General features: G+C 39.2%; 1 protein-coding gene and 2 non-coding genes across 3 annotated transcripts in view; 1 reads left to right on the plus strand and 2 right to left on the minus strand.

Annotated features, from left to right (window-relative positions):
* LOC126457869 (protein Gawky) overlaps positions 1-13,691 on the minus strand; it is a 288,179-nt gene that overhangs the window by 85,907 nt on the left and 188,581 nt on the right. Inside the window, exons 15-17 of the mRNA XM_050094525.1 lie at positions 4,419-4,673; positions 3,479-3,808; positions 2,526-2,717 (exon numbers count right to left, since the gene is read on the minus strand). Coding sequence (XP_049950482.1) covers positions 2,526-2,717; positions 3,479-3,808; positions 4,419-4,673 — 777 coding nt within the window. The remainder of the gene's footprint in view (positions 1-2,525; positions 2,718-3,478; positions 3,809-4,418; positions 4,674-13,691) is intronic.
* Positions 7,415-7,489, minus strand: Trnat-ugu (transfer RNA threonine (anticodon UGU)). Its single transcript has one exon. It is a non-coding gene; the product is annotated as a tRNA-Thr (tRNA).
* On the plus strand, positions 7,988-8,062 carry Trnat-ugu (transfer RNA threonine (anticodon UGU)). The gene has a single exon. It is a non-coding gene; the product is annotated as a tRNA-Thr (tRNA).

The following is a 13,691-nucleotide window of genomic DNA, read 5'->3' on the forward strand; positions in this document are numbered from 1 at the left end:
TGTATTTTGACAAGACTTCTAAATAAACTTGTAGGCATGCCCTGCCCCCCTCTGTCAAGAATCTAGTATAGGATCAGTATATAGCAACCATTTCTGCTTAGTGTCTGCATAACACCACATAATCAAGATTCAAAATATCATTTGTTGGTATGCTTTTGCCAAGTGATCTGATTCAGTTGTCTGCACAATAGTGCCAACACTTTTAGTGACAGGCACAACATAAAGGAACATAATTAAGTGAACAGTCATCAAACATAAATCATCAACCAGAGTTAAGATTTCTCATAAACATATTTTACAGTAGCAGCTGCAGCAGCAAACTCATGAGCTCCTACTTGCATAAGCCAGAGCATGAACAGATAGTCTTAGATATTCCTGTATCAGTAAATCAAATTGAAGATAACATTGGTTATTAACCATAAGATAGCATTAACAGCTATCTACGATGAAGCATAACTCAAATGAATCTACAAATATATAAGCATAAAACCCACCTAGTCCATACCATAAATACCGATGTGCACTGTTAAATAAATTACGATAACACATTCTCCAACTTTAGAGACTTTTTAATTCTGCCAGACAATTACTACCTTGACTTACGACAAAACATAGGTCCTGAATGTGACAATTCTGACTACATTATAGTCACCAATAAAAACTGTAATCACTGCTGCACACCCGAAGTATTTTCTTTGGGAATTTTGCCTGTTTCTTTAAATTCCACGCACTACAGTAAATTCAGAGTTCTACATCACAAGACTTCTGTGATATGAAGCAACTATGATTTAACATAAACAAAACACTTTAGGAACCAAAGGCTGGTGGATTTTCCTTTTTATGAGTAGAGAAGGAAAAGTAAGTGTAGGTACTGCTGTATCCTATCCCTATTTTATGCACAGGGTGAAAGGCATTAGAAAGTGTGTCTGAAGTGGTTTAATCATATGCCATAACTGTTCTATAACTATCTAAAGGACAGCCTTCAGAGGTACCTTGCAACACTCCAGTACCTTTGTACTGCCATTTGCAGAAAGATCTGTGTAGTCGAAAATTGTGATCTTTGGTAATTCATTATGGAATTCAGTTCAAAATTTTGCAGACTCACTGCTGCAGAAGAAGATAACTTTGAAAATATTTTCTATTAAATTTCAGGTTGCCATAAATATGATAAGAATCTATCACTCCATATTATGTCTAGCAGACAAAAACTTTCTAAGACCTATTTTGCACCACCCTCTGATACAAGCAGTAAAAACGAAAAATATTTATGAGCATATAAATGAAAAGATATGAGATCTCCTCACATAATACATGACATGATAATCACTTAGTAGCACATCGTCTTAAATTAGAAACCTCACCTTACTACATAGTAAAGGGAACAGTCACAAAGAAAACAATATCCTAATTAAACAACAACTAATAAAGATTCCTTACCAAGTGGCAACAAATGCACAAGTAAGAGTGACAAAATTTTCAAAAACAACCTCCTACTACTATATGAAGTAGTCACAGCATAAGTAAAGACTTAATCCGACATTTGCTGCCCCCCCCCCCCCCCACCACCACCACCACCACCACCACCGCTGTAACATCTACCAAATTTGCAAAATGCAACTATTTCTATTATTTCAAACAAGAAGGAATGTAAGCCTGGACTTGACAAATATGAAAGCAATGTCACACGAAGAATAAATTCTGAGTAAATGCACAGTTTCAGAACAACTAATTCAAATGAACGAACAAAAGACGACATAGACCATCCACAAATGAACAAAACAATGGTATGCAACTTCCAAAAAATGTCTCATTCAAACCCAAAAATACTGAAACCAGACATGAGCCAGTTATCAATGCAGAAAGAGTTTAATAATTCAGTTGATGTATTATGTTCTGAAATGAGTTAATGTCAACACTTTAGCACTTTATCTGAAAAAATTTCACAAGCTGAGTTAACTGTTATATCTACACTCGATGGGTTACATGAAAATATGAGCAGGAACAAATCTGCTTTTATGTGAGCTGGAAAGAACAGAACTATTTATTTTTAATTTGAACTTCATCTTTTTCTTACATTCTAGAATCAATATGCGATCAAGTATTCAATAGTGCATTATTCATGTTGTATATAGAAAACAACTAGTGATCTGCTGTGTTTGTCTGTTACGGTTCAGGTAATAAAAAATATAACCACCAGAAAAGTTCCCAAGAAGTGTTCATCTGTTTGAAACAATTAAATAGTCTGCATGAAATATCTGAAGCATGATTTTTTACTATAGCGTCCCTCCTTTTTTTTTTACCTGCAGTATTCATTAATAAACTGAAAGCAACAGAATGTATTTTAAAAGAAATTGGAATAAATATTTTAGATAGCTTTAAAGGGACATTCAAGTGTGTAAAGACTGCAGTCTTAGTGAACATGACACAGGCCACTTTATTTGCTCTACACTTTAGTGGTAACATTTTTATCAATAAAAGTAGACTCTGTATTGAAATTTTAATCAAAAAAGGTTTTCAAAGTGTACCTGCAAATTTGTAATTTGCTGTTTAGTCTTCGTTATTTGCACAGAAATTTGCAGAACGGCATTGGAACTATTCTTATGGGGTTGCACTTGCACAACAGCTTGTTGTTGCATCAAGTTCTGCAAGGCCTTTATCTGCTGCAGCAATTGATTTAACAATATCAAAGTTTGTGGAGCCAATGGTTGGTTAAGAATCTGAAAGAGCAGGAAACAAACATGTAACACACAAGACTAAATATGGAATAGCAATGCACCAATGCATTCAATTACACATTAAAAAGGAATCCATTATCAAGCATAATGCTAACAGTTTAGTTTAATCACTGCAATACAGTATTTATTCATTTTTTTTTTGTTCCAGCACTTTAAAGCAAAGCATTACCGATTTTGGGTTTAGGCATGCAGTGAGAATAAGAGTAGAAACACAAAGTTGTATAACACATTGATACTGGGTTGTTTAATAATTACTGCTCTAAGACTAATCTCTGTATCTGGTCTGTGTGGCAGTGATGAACATGTTATTCAGCCACCACTGCAAGTTGAAAGGCTTCAAATTCATCGTCACAAAATGTGCACCTAGAATAACGTGTTTTCTTACGTTATCGACATTAGTGAAAGTTCTCACTTGCTTCTTGCCTGAAGCTAGACACTAAAGTGAAGAAGTGTAGACTTTTTCAGTGTGCACTTTTGAACAGCAGCCAGAAGTTCTCATTCCAAATGAATCTGTTCATCTTCTTTACATTTTATTTTTTACTGCTAATTTAACATGATTTTTATTAAACAAACACCTAAATTTGGCGACTCTTCTTGCTTGTAACTGAGAATTTAGAACCCTCAGATAGAGCTTTCTGTGTCACCAATTACTAAGTGTTCTAGATCTTTAAACATCCATTTACAATAGTGTTGAAAACTAAACTTTCAAGTTTTGCACTGTTCCATTAGTGAACAATACGTACCTGATGATTGAGGTAGCCAGCTTGAACGGCCATCTGTATTTGCTGCACAAGCATGCGTAACTGAGTAGCAGTTGGCTGCGCCTGGGGTGCACGTGCAGCAGCAGCAGCCGCCGCAGCTGCAGGTGAGCTGAATGCGCCCACCCCAACACCCGCACCTGTGGGCTGCTGCACGGCTGCCTGGGCAGCAGCACCAGGGTGAGCCTGCTGCGGTGTTGGGGGTGGCTGTTGGCTGAGCATCTTTTGCATAATAGCTGGGCTCATGCTGTTTATATTTAATCCCGCATTATTCAAAAGGTTTGGTCCTGCATTACTCACACCACCACCAGGGCCCTAAAGTGAAAATGAGCAGTATCTGTATTTGTTTTTCAAAAATGATGCAAAAATACAAAACAAAATCATTGTTTTAATATTTATCACAACACAATGTGTGAAGACTTAATCTACCACAAACATAATATTAACGAAACAAACTGAATATGAATTAAAAATGTGTGACAATTTACAAGTGTGTGCCAGATCGAAATCTGAATCTATATACTTTCACTTAGAAACATAATAGATGTATATAGCAAATACTGAAAACTATGAGATGGTAAATCATGAGAAGAAGGAATAATGGACCCAAAATCAAGCAAACATCCACTGAGATTTTTTTTTGAATGTATCTCGTATTTCTATTACCACAGAACATTACTCAAAAAGTATTCCAAATTTCTTGATTATAACCAATTTTTTAACAACCCCTTACTCTTCAGTTTACTTATCTTTCACACTGCTCCAGTTGATCCAGCTACTCTGCTAATTATGCAAAAAATATTACAGTAATCACTCAACATATATGAAAATATATCTTACTGTCACAATCAATGTAGTTTGCTATAAACAAAGATTGAATATTTAGATTTGCAGCTTAATATAAACTTTCACCAATTAGACTAACCGGTGGCGCAAAGGGCATCTGTTGAGCAGCAACAGGGTTGAATCTCTGACCAGGAAAGGCACCCATTCCAACACCAACACCTACACCAGCAGCACATGCTCCAACATTTGGGTGTCCACTTGTGAGATCAAATGGCGAATGATCATCATGACGACGCCAGCTCTCTACACCCACACGACTAGCAGTGGACAGTAGCTCATGAGCATCCTCAAGAATCATGTTGCTTGCACGCAAGGCGTTCTCGATATCTTCCTTCTGTAAAAATGCAAGAGTAACCAAACTTCAGTGTCAAGATGGTTGTTACTCAATTACAAATATTTTTTTTTTACAAAACTGTTTTAACATGTTTGCTGTCTCCATTCAAATTGCAAGAAGTTCTGTCTTTCTGCTCTTTCTTTCTTTTTTGTGGAAGCATAACTATCCACTGTAAACATAAACACTAACAGAGGCAGAAAAATACAATGAAGCAGACGCAAAGCTCAAAATTATTTTGCAAAAACTGTGTGGCAACAGAAGAAATGACAGATGCAATATTATGTTAATCCTGACACCCATACAGCTGAAATGACTACAGCTCGATTTCAAACTGCTCATTAGTTGTCATTTAACATATTTGAACTAATCTCATCATCACGAGGGTCACCACACCAATCTCAACCAACACCAACACACTTCTCATCAAATTCAATGAGATGCCATTTGACCTGAGGCATATATACATTACCTTACAACACAAATACATAAGTAAGCAGTGAAACATTTCCCTTTTACAAATGACGCAATTCTACAAATGATTTAGAGCACAACATAAAGATGTTCTTCCAAACAATATCGTAACTGTAAGAAACTTTTGAATTTAGCAAACATGTACTTTGATATATATTCCATATCACAAACTTTAAATTGCTTCCAAACACTGTTTCTGTGTACCATCCCTACTCTCAATGTCATTACACCTTGGACGTCAGTACTAATGGAGATCACTGAAAAATTATTAGCTGACAGTACCTGAATGCTGTTGGCAGCAGACCTGAGCTAGAAGAGATGCACGAGTCTCCGAGCTCTCATGAAAGTTATTGAGCATGAAATAATAGTTATTTTAGCACAGATTACTCATTAAATACTTACATAAGTGTGTTTTTAAACTTACTATTAAAGGTTTTAATTTTCTGTACACACTGTTAATGAAAACATGAAAAGATGTAAGTTCAAGTTGTCATATTTTTTATGTATTGGCATAGGGAACTTACAGAATCTCATTGTACTGTTCCGTTTTTGTTCCAGAAATAGTTCAAATTACCGGAAAGTATCGTAAATTTTAAGTTGTTCAATTCAGAAATGTTGCATTAGTAGTTATCTTAACTTTCATAAACACGTTTTCTTGTTTATCGGTCATTTAACTGACTTTTTCTTATTAAAGTACAGGGTGGCACAAAGAAACATGAAAATCTGGAATATTATAAAAATGAATGAAACTTATTTCATGTTTAAATGCGTGTTCTAGAAGAGTTGAAAATCTCATTAGGCATTACTTTTTAAAAATTACGTCATTCAAGTGTTGACCATTCTGGTAAGTTGACTCTGAAGATTTAGCACAATGTAGTGCAATATGTTCTCTGGGATATTGAGGATGTTTCTTCTTTCTGAGTCTTGAGCTGGATAAAATTAGTCTGTCTAGTTTGGTAAACAACACACTTCAGATGTTACCACAAAAAGTAGTCATGAACTGAAGTCTGGATGTCAGAGCAGACAAGCAAAGTTGGCATTCATTGAAACTATGTAATCTCTAAAGAAACATTCCACTACATCCATGGAATGTCGGGCACTGTGTTGAGGTGGCTTCATCCTGTTGAAACCATGTGTGCTGAATGTCAAGATCTGGAAGAGAATGGAGTCTTGAAGCCAAAGATGTCTGTCATGTTGACATAAAACTGAGACAACACATTGAAAGCAGTGTTTCCTTCTTCCTTGAAGAAGTAAGGGCCAATCATTCCACGACACAACACTGCACACTGTACAGTAACATTAGCTCTACATTATAGATGCCGGTGAAGTGCAAAATGATTTGTTTGTGACCAATAATACATGTTATGCAACTCATGTACCAACTTAGGTGAAAATGGGTTCTGTCTGACACTGAAAAAGTTTCAGTAATGTTAGTATCCTGACTGGTTTTAGCTAACAGTTTTTCACAAAACTGCGCTAGCAATACAGAATCATTCATTTCAGTTCTTGAATAACCTGAACTTTTAAGTATGAAATTGAAGGCTATGGAGTATTCTTGGGACACATCAATGTACGAGCTCCAATGACAAGGTAATTTTTCCACCAGATGATGAGGACTCCTTAGCACTGCAGCATGCACAGCGTCAATGTTTTCTAGTGTACATACAGCCAATACATGCCCAATAAGTTTTTTGTGAAGAAAGAACTTTAATGCTAAGTGAGATCACATTCATTGTGAAGCTGTCACAGTGCCACCACGCTGGTAAAATACTTTCACAATGACCCACACGATCCATAGTATTTAAGAGTCTGTTACTACTAAACAGTCTGGTGTTTTCCCCTACTTATTGAACATTTACACAGCTGCCAACATCAACTACAAATGTTCCTGTTTTTCTGCATCACAATGTATTATTTTTATCACAAGTGAGAAGTGCTGTCTTGGCACTGAACTGTTAGATCCAAGGTTTGGTGGGATGGGTGCTATAGTTTTTTTTTTCTCCCCCCCTCTATAAGTTGACTGTAGTTGTGTGGAAATTGGAGAAGTAAACGAGGCCCTTCTATGGTTTTGTAGGATATGTAGTAACAATATGAAGACAGCTGAACAGGAGCCTAAAATTGCTGCTATATATGACGGTAGTATCTGTTCCCGAAAGAACAGTTACCGTGGATGACCATGCAGCTTTGCTAGAAATGAAATGATAATTAAATGGACACCCTAGCTGCAAACAGGCGTTGATGTACTTCATTGGGGACATGTTGAAGATGTGTGCCCCGACCAGGACTCGAACCTGGGTCCTCATGCTTACATGGCAGATGCTCTATCCATCTGAGCCACCGCGGGCACAGAGGATAGTGTGTCTGCAGGGACTTATCCCTTGCACGCTCCCCGTGAGATCCAAATTCCCAACATGTCCACACCACTACATTCGTAGTGCGCCTAATAGATGTTTGCCCATCATACTCATTACTCTTGGCAGATTAATCTACCAAGTCCTGTACGAGTTCGGGCATAGCGTGTGCGTTCGCACAAGAAGGTCAATGGCCGGGAAGCCATATTTGAACTATATATGACGGTAGTATCTGTTCACAAAAGAACAGTTACCGTGGATGACCATGCAGCTTTGCTAGAAATGAAATGATAATTAAATGGACACCCTAGCTGCAAACAGGCGTTGATGCACTTCATTGGGGACATGTTGAAAATGTGTGCCCCGGCCGGGACTCGAACCCGGGATCTCCTGCTTACATGGCAGAACCTCTATCCATCTGAGCCAACACGGGCACAGAGGAGCACGGGGAGCATGCAAGGGATAAGTCCCTGCAGACACACTATCCTCTGTGCCCGTGGTGGCTCAGATGGATAGAGCGTCTGCCATGTAAGCAGGAGATCCCGGGTTCGAGTCCCGGTCGGGGCACACATTTTCAACATGTCCCCAATGAAGTACATCAACGCCTGTTTGCAGCTAGGGTGTCCATTTAATTATCATAAAATTGCTGCCCTTCAGGCTGAATTTGACAAGGGTAGGAAATATCTGGACAGATTAAAGGGGAGTAAGGGTAAAAAGAGGTGGGAAGTGGCAACTGGTAATAGAAGGAACAGGCTTAGAACCTCATCTGATAGCTTTATGGTAAATGTGACAAATAAGTTTGAGCTCTTGCTTCAGTTAGAAACTAATGAGCTTCATGAAGATAGGGCACAACAAACTTTCAGCAGTAGATTGATAAATAAGAATACAGGGAAGCCAGTAAAGAGAAAAGAAGTTTAATTGTTAGGTAGTTTTCATGCCAGACATGTAGGCCAACTTTTGCAACATTATCTTGGATCAGAATACTATGTCACTATCCCTCCCAGCCTGAAGCTGGTGAGGAACAGATGACAGAGGGTTTAGGATAATTTTGCAAAGATTTCAGCATATAAACACAGTCGCTATAGTGGGTGCACAGGACAAGAGTACTGAGGTACAAAACAGAGTGTGACTTGGGAAGATTGCCACAAATGAGCCATAGCAATGTTGAGTTTGTATCTGTCCCGAAAATCCTGACCAACTTCATCTGACCTCTTTGAGAGGGGAGTTAATATAACATTTGAACAGCCACTTATGTGATGCAGGGTCACATACTGGCATGGTTCCTGTTGAGTAGATGGACTTTTACTAAGCATGCCTTTCACCACAACAGGAAAGGGAAGGATAAACAGGCTGGGCTAATAGCAGAAAATTTATGAGGGAAGGGGGGGCAGTTGGTGGCACTCTTGTAAGTGGTAAAATATAAGTGGTTACAGATGCAGCACTGGTATCTTACCATTTATGTCACGGGCATCAACACCCCCCCCCCTCCCCCCCTTTAATTTTCTGCTACACAGAAATATCAGTCACTTATGAATAAAATAAATAGAAAGTGCAAGGAAGCTAAGACAAAATGGCTGCATGAAAAATGCAAAGAAATGACAGTCAGAGGGACTGACTCAGCTCAGAGAAAAGTCAAAACAACCTTCGGTGAAATTAAAAGCAAGGGTGGCAACATTAAGAGTGTAATGGGTATTCCACTGCTAAATGCAGAGGAGACAGCAGATGGATGGGAAGAGTACATTGAAGGCCTCTACAAGGGGAAGACTTGTCTGATGCTGTGACAGAAGAAGAAACAGGAATCTATATAGAGGAGATAGAGGATCCAGAGCAAGAACCAGAATTTAAAAGAGGTTTGGAAGACTTAAGATCAAATAAGGTAGAAGGGATAGACAACATTCCATTAGAATTTCTAAAATTAAAGGGGGAAGTGGCAACAAAACGACTATTCAGGTTGGTGTGTAGAATGTATATGCCCAGCAACACACCATCTGAGTTTTGAAAAAACATTCCAAAGATTGCAAGATCTGACAAGTGCGAGAATCACCACACAATCAGCTTAACAGCTCGTGCATCCAAGTTGCTAACAAGAACATTGTACAGAAAACTGGAAAACAAAACTGTGGATGTGCCAGATGATCAGTTTAGCTTTAGGAAAGGTAGAGGCACCAGAGATGTAATTCTGATGTGGTTGATACCAGAAGCAAGACTAAAGAAAAATCCATGTCCACAGGATTTGTCACCCTTTAAATCGTGTTCAACAATGTCAAATGGTGTACGAGATTCGAAATTCTGAGAAAAACTGTGGTAAACTACAGGGAAAGACAGGTAATATACAACACGTACAAGAGCCAATAGGGAACAATAAGACTGGAAGACAAAGAATGAAGTGCTCAGATAAAAAAGGGAGTAAGGCACGGATGTAGTCTTTCACTCCTACTGTTCCACTATAAAGCGAAGAAGCAATGACAAAAATAAAAGAAAAGTTCAAGAGAAGAATTTAAATTAAAGTTGAAAGGATATCAATGATATGATTCGATGGTGACACTGCTGTCCACAGTGAAAGTGAAGAAGAATTACAGCATTTGTTAAATGGAATGAACAGTCGAACGAGAACAGAACATGGATTGAGAATAAATCACACAAGGGTGAAAGTAATGAGAAGTAGCAGCAATGAGAACAGCGAGGAAGTACCATCAGGACTGGTGATAATGAACTAGAGCAAGTTAAGGAATTCTGCTATCTAGGCAGCAAAATAACCAATGACGGACGGAGCAGGGACGATATCATAAGCAGACTAACACTCGTAAAACAGCCATTCCTGGCCAAGAGAAGTCTACTAATACCAAAAATAGGCCTTAATTTGAGGAAGAAATTTCTGTGAATGTATATTTGGGGCACAGCATTGCATGGCAGTGAAACATGGACTGTGGGAAAACCAGAAAAGAGAAGAAATGAAGTGAAGCATTTGAGATGTGGTGCTACAGAAGAACATTGAAAATTAGGTGGACTGATAAGGTAAAGAATAGGAAGTTCTCCGGAGAATCACGAGGAAAGGAACATATGGGAAACAATGACAAGAAAAAGGGACAGGATGGTACAATATCTACACTGAAGAGCCAAAGAAACTAGTAAACCTGAATAAAATCATGTAGGGCCCCCGTGAGCACGCAGAAGTGCCGCAACATGAAGTGGCATGGACTTGACTAATGTGTGAATTAGTGTTGGAGGAAACTGACACAATGAATCCTGCATGGCTGCCCATAAATCCATGAGTATGAGGGGGTGGAGACCCCTTCTGAACAGCATGTTGCAAGGCATCCCATGAATGCTCAATAATGTTCATGTCAGGAAGGTTTGGTGGCCAGCGTAAGTGTTTGTACTCAAAAAGAGTGTTCCTGGAGCCACACTGTAGCAATTCTGGACATTTGGAGTGTTGCATTGTACTGCTGGAATTGTCCAAGTCTGCCAGAATGCACAATGGACATGATTGGATACAGGTGATCAGACATGATGCTTACATACATGTCACCTTTCAGAGTCTCTTCTAGACATATGCGGAGTCTCATATCACTCCCACTGCACACACCCTACACCATGACATAGTCTCCACCAGCTTCAACAATCCCCTGCCGACACGCAGGGTCCATGGATTCATGAGGTTGTCTCCATGCCAGTACATCTCCTTCCGTTCAGTACAATTTGAAACTAGACTCGTCCGACCAGGCAATATGTTTCCAGTCTTCAACAGTCCAATGACGATGTTGACAGGCACACGTGAGGCATAAAGCTCAGTGTTACGCAGTCATCAAGAGTACTTGAGTGGGCCTTTGGTTCTGAAAGCCCATGTCGATGTTGTTTTGTTGAATGGTTCACATCCTGTCATGTGTTGACAGCCCAGCGTTGGTATCTGCAGGAATTTTGCGGAAGGATTGCACTTCTGTCACGCATTATCTTTTTCTGGGAGCAGTGATGCCAGAGATTTGATGTTTTACCAGATTCCTGTTATTCACGGTACACTCGTAAAATGGTCATACAGGAAAATCCTCACTTCATCGCTACCTCAGAGATGATGTGTCCCATCGCTCATGCGCTGACTGTAATACCACAGTCAAATTCACTTCAATTTTGATAATCTGCCATTGTAGCAGCAGTGACCGATCTAATAACTGTGCCAGACACTTGTTGTCTTACATGGGTGTTATCGACCGCAGTGCCATATTCTGCCTCCAGAATGAGATGTTCACTCTGCAGCGGAGTGTGCGCTGATATGAAACTTCCTGGCAGATTAAAACTGTGTGCCCGACCGAGACTCGAACTCGGGACCTTTGCCTTTCGCGGGCAAGTGCTCTACCATCTGAGCTACCGAAGCACGACTCACGCCCGGTACTCACAGCTTTACTTCTGCCAGTATCTCGTCTCCTACCTTCCAAACTTTACAGAAGCTCTCCTTCGCAGAGGAGAGCTTCTCCTCATTAGTTACCGTCCTGAGTAATTTAATGAATTAGGTTTAGTAAAGGACAAATTCAGTTTTCCAATGTGGAATTTTTGTGCGTGACCATCTCCTTTTCTTTGGACTGTTTTCCTGTTTTGTTTATGGAAGAGATGAATGAAGGGAATTGCAACAAACCAGTTGGGGAAGATGTAACGACTGTTTCAAGTGCTTGTTTCCTATCTGGAGGCTGTATCATAGTCTCGAAAGTAGCAGAGTTCTGCAGGGAATTTATGAGTGATATGGGAATAGTGAGACGTTTAACCCTATCTCATGGCTCAAAACAGGGCTTGTGACTCTTATTTTAGACCTGTTTTAATACTGTGGTAGTGTAGAGAATTAATCCAGGTTTGCCAACAAATAGGCAGTACATTATCTATTGTGTTTTGCATGCAGCGAATTGCCAATGAGTACGTGGAATCTGCCTGTAGGGTTGCGTGGAATATCATGAGCTGTTACGGAATATCCATGCATGAAGCGGAAGGAACATTTCAAATGCAGTTGCATGAATTATAACCATGATGACATAAAAAACTGACTGAAAGGGTGTATGAATCTCATGTTACTATACACCACACATTTTAGAAAGTAAATAATAAATCTGAATTTTTTTGCCCTACAGACAATTTGACATTGCATATACAATTATCACCAACATCTTAAGAGAGCATCCTACATTGCATAAACTTCACATAGCATTGTATAAATCTTTTGATTCAAATTCAGTCATTCAATTTAAACTGAATCATCATTCTGACTTGTCAGGCGATATACATTTTCACGTGAAATGGAAGCCATTAATTTTGGGTACAGAGTGGATTGACGACATGTGGGTAAAAGCCAGTCATAGTGTTCCAGAAAATTGGTCCGATGTTCAGAGGGAGGTTATCACAGTCCCACTGGTAGAAGAGGTAGTCGATTTATACTTGGTATATTATGAGGAGCATTTAATAAGTAACGCAACACTTTTCTTTCTGAAAGCACATTCATTTTATTCAGGATTCCAATACACCATACTATTCCCCATTGCTTTGGCTACAAAATCCTATTTTTCAACATACTCTCCATTCAATGCGATAGCCTTACAGCACCTTACTGGGAGAACCTGAATGCCTGCATGATACCCTTCTACTGGTCGACCTTGGTGCCAATGTCTTGCTGCATCAACAAATGGTCTTTCATTGCCCCTTATGGTCTCCTCTCAGGTGGCAGGCAGCTGAGCAGCAAGGTTTTTGACTCTAATCTGTCAATCATCTACAACGAGAGTGTCTGCACATTCCAACACTGCAAGTCGCTGGCACACGGCAGTCTGGACAGGTTTGCGCATATCTGGTTGTAATGATGACAGATGTCTCATCCAGTGAATCACAATGCCTTTGCTCACTGACAGGTCTCCGTAGACATTCTGTAAGTGCTTATGATTATCTTTGATGCTCTAGTTTTCCACAAAAAGGAACTCAAATGACAGCTCTCTGCTTCGAATGCACCTCTGTTATGAATGCCATTTTGAAGGCTACACACAGTGCCACCACCCAAATGAACTTCATGAAACTATTGTGACTGAAGTGGCAATAATCCACTATGTCCCACAATATATTCTGCATTTTTTCCAACTGAAATTGGCCAAGAAAAATAGGTGTTGCATTACTTTTTGAATACCCCTCATAGTATATGCCACTGTTTTATCTCCGGCAGTCAATCGCTTTT

This window comes from Schistocerca serialis, chromosome 2, assembly GCF_023864345.2.
Source record: "Schistocerca serialis cubense isolate TAMUIC-IGC-003099 chromosome 2, iqSchSeri2.2, whole genome shotgun sequence".
NCBI lineage: Eukaryota > Metazoa > Arthropoda > Insecta > Orthoptera > Acrididae > Schistocerca > Schistocerca serialis.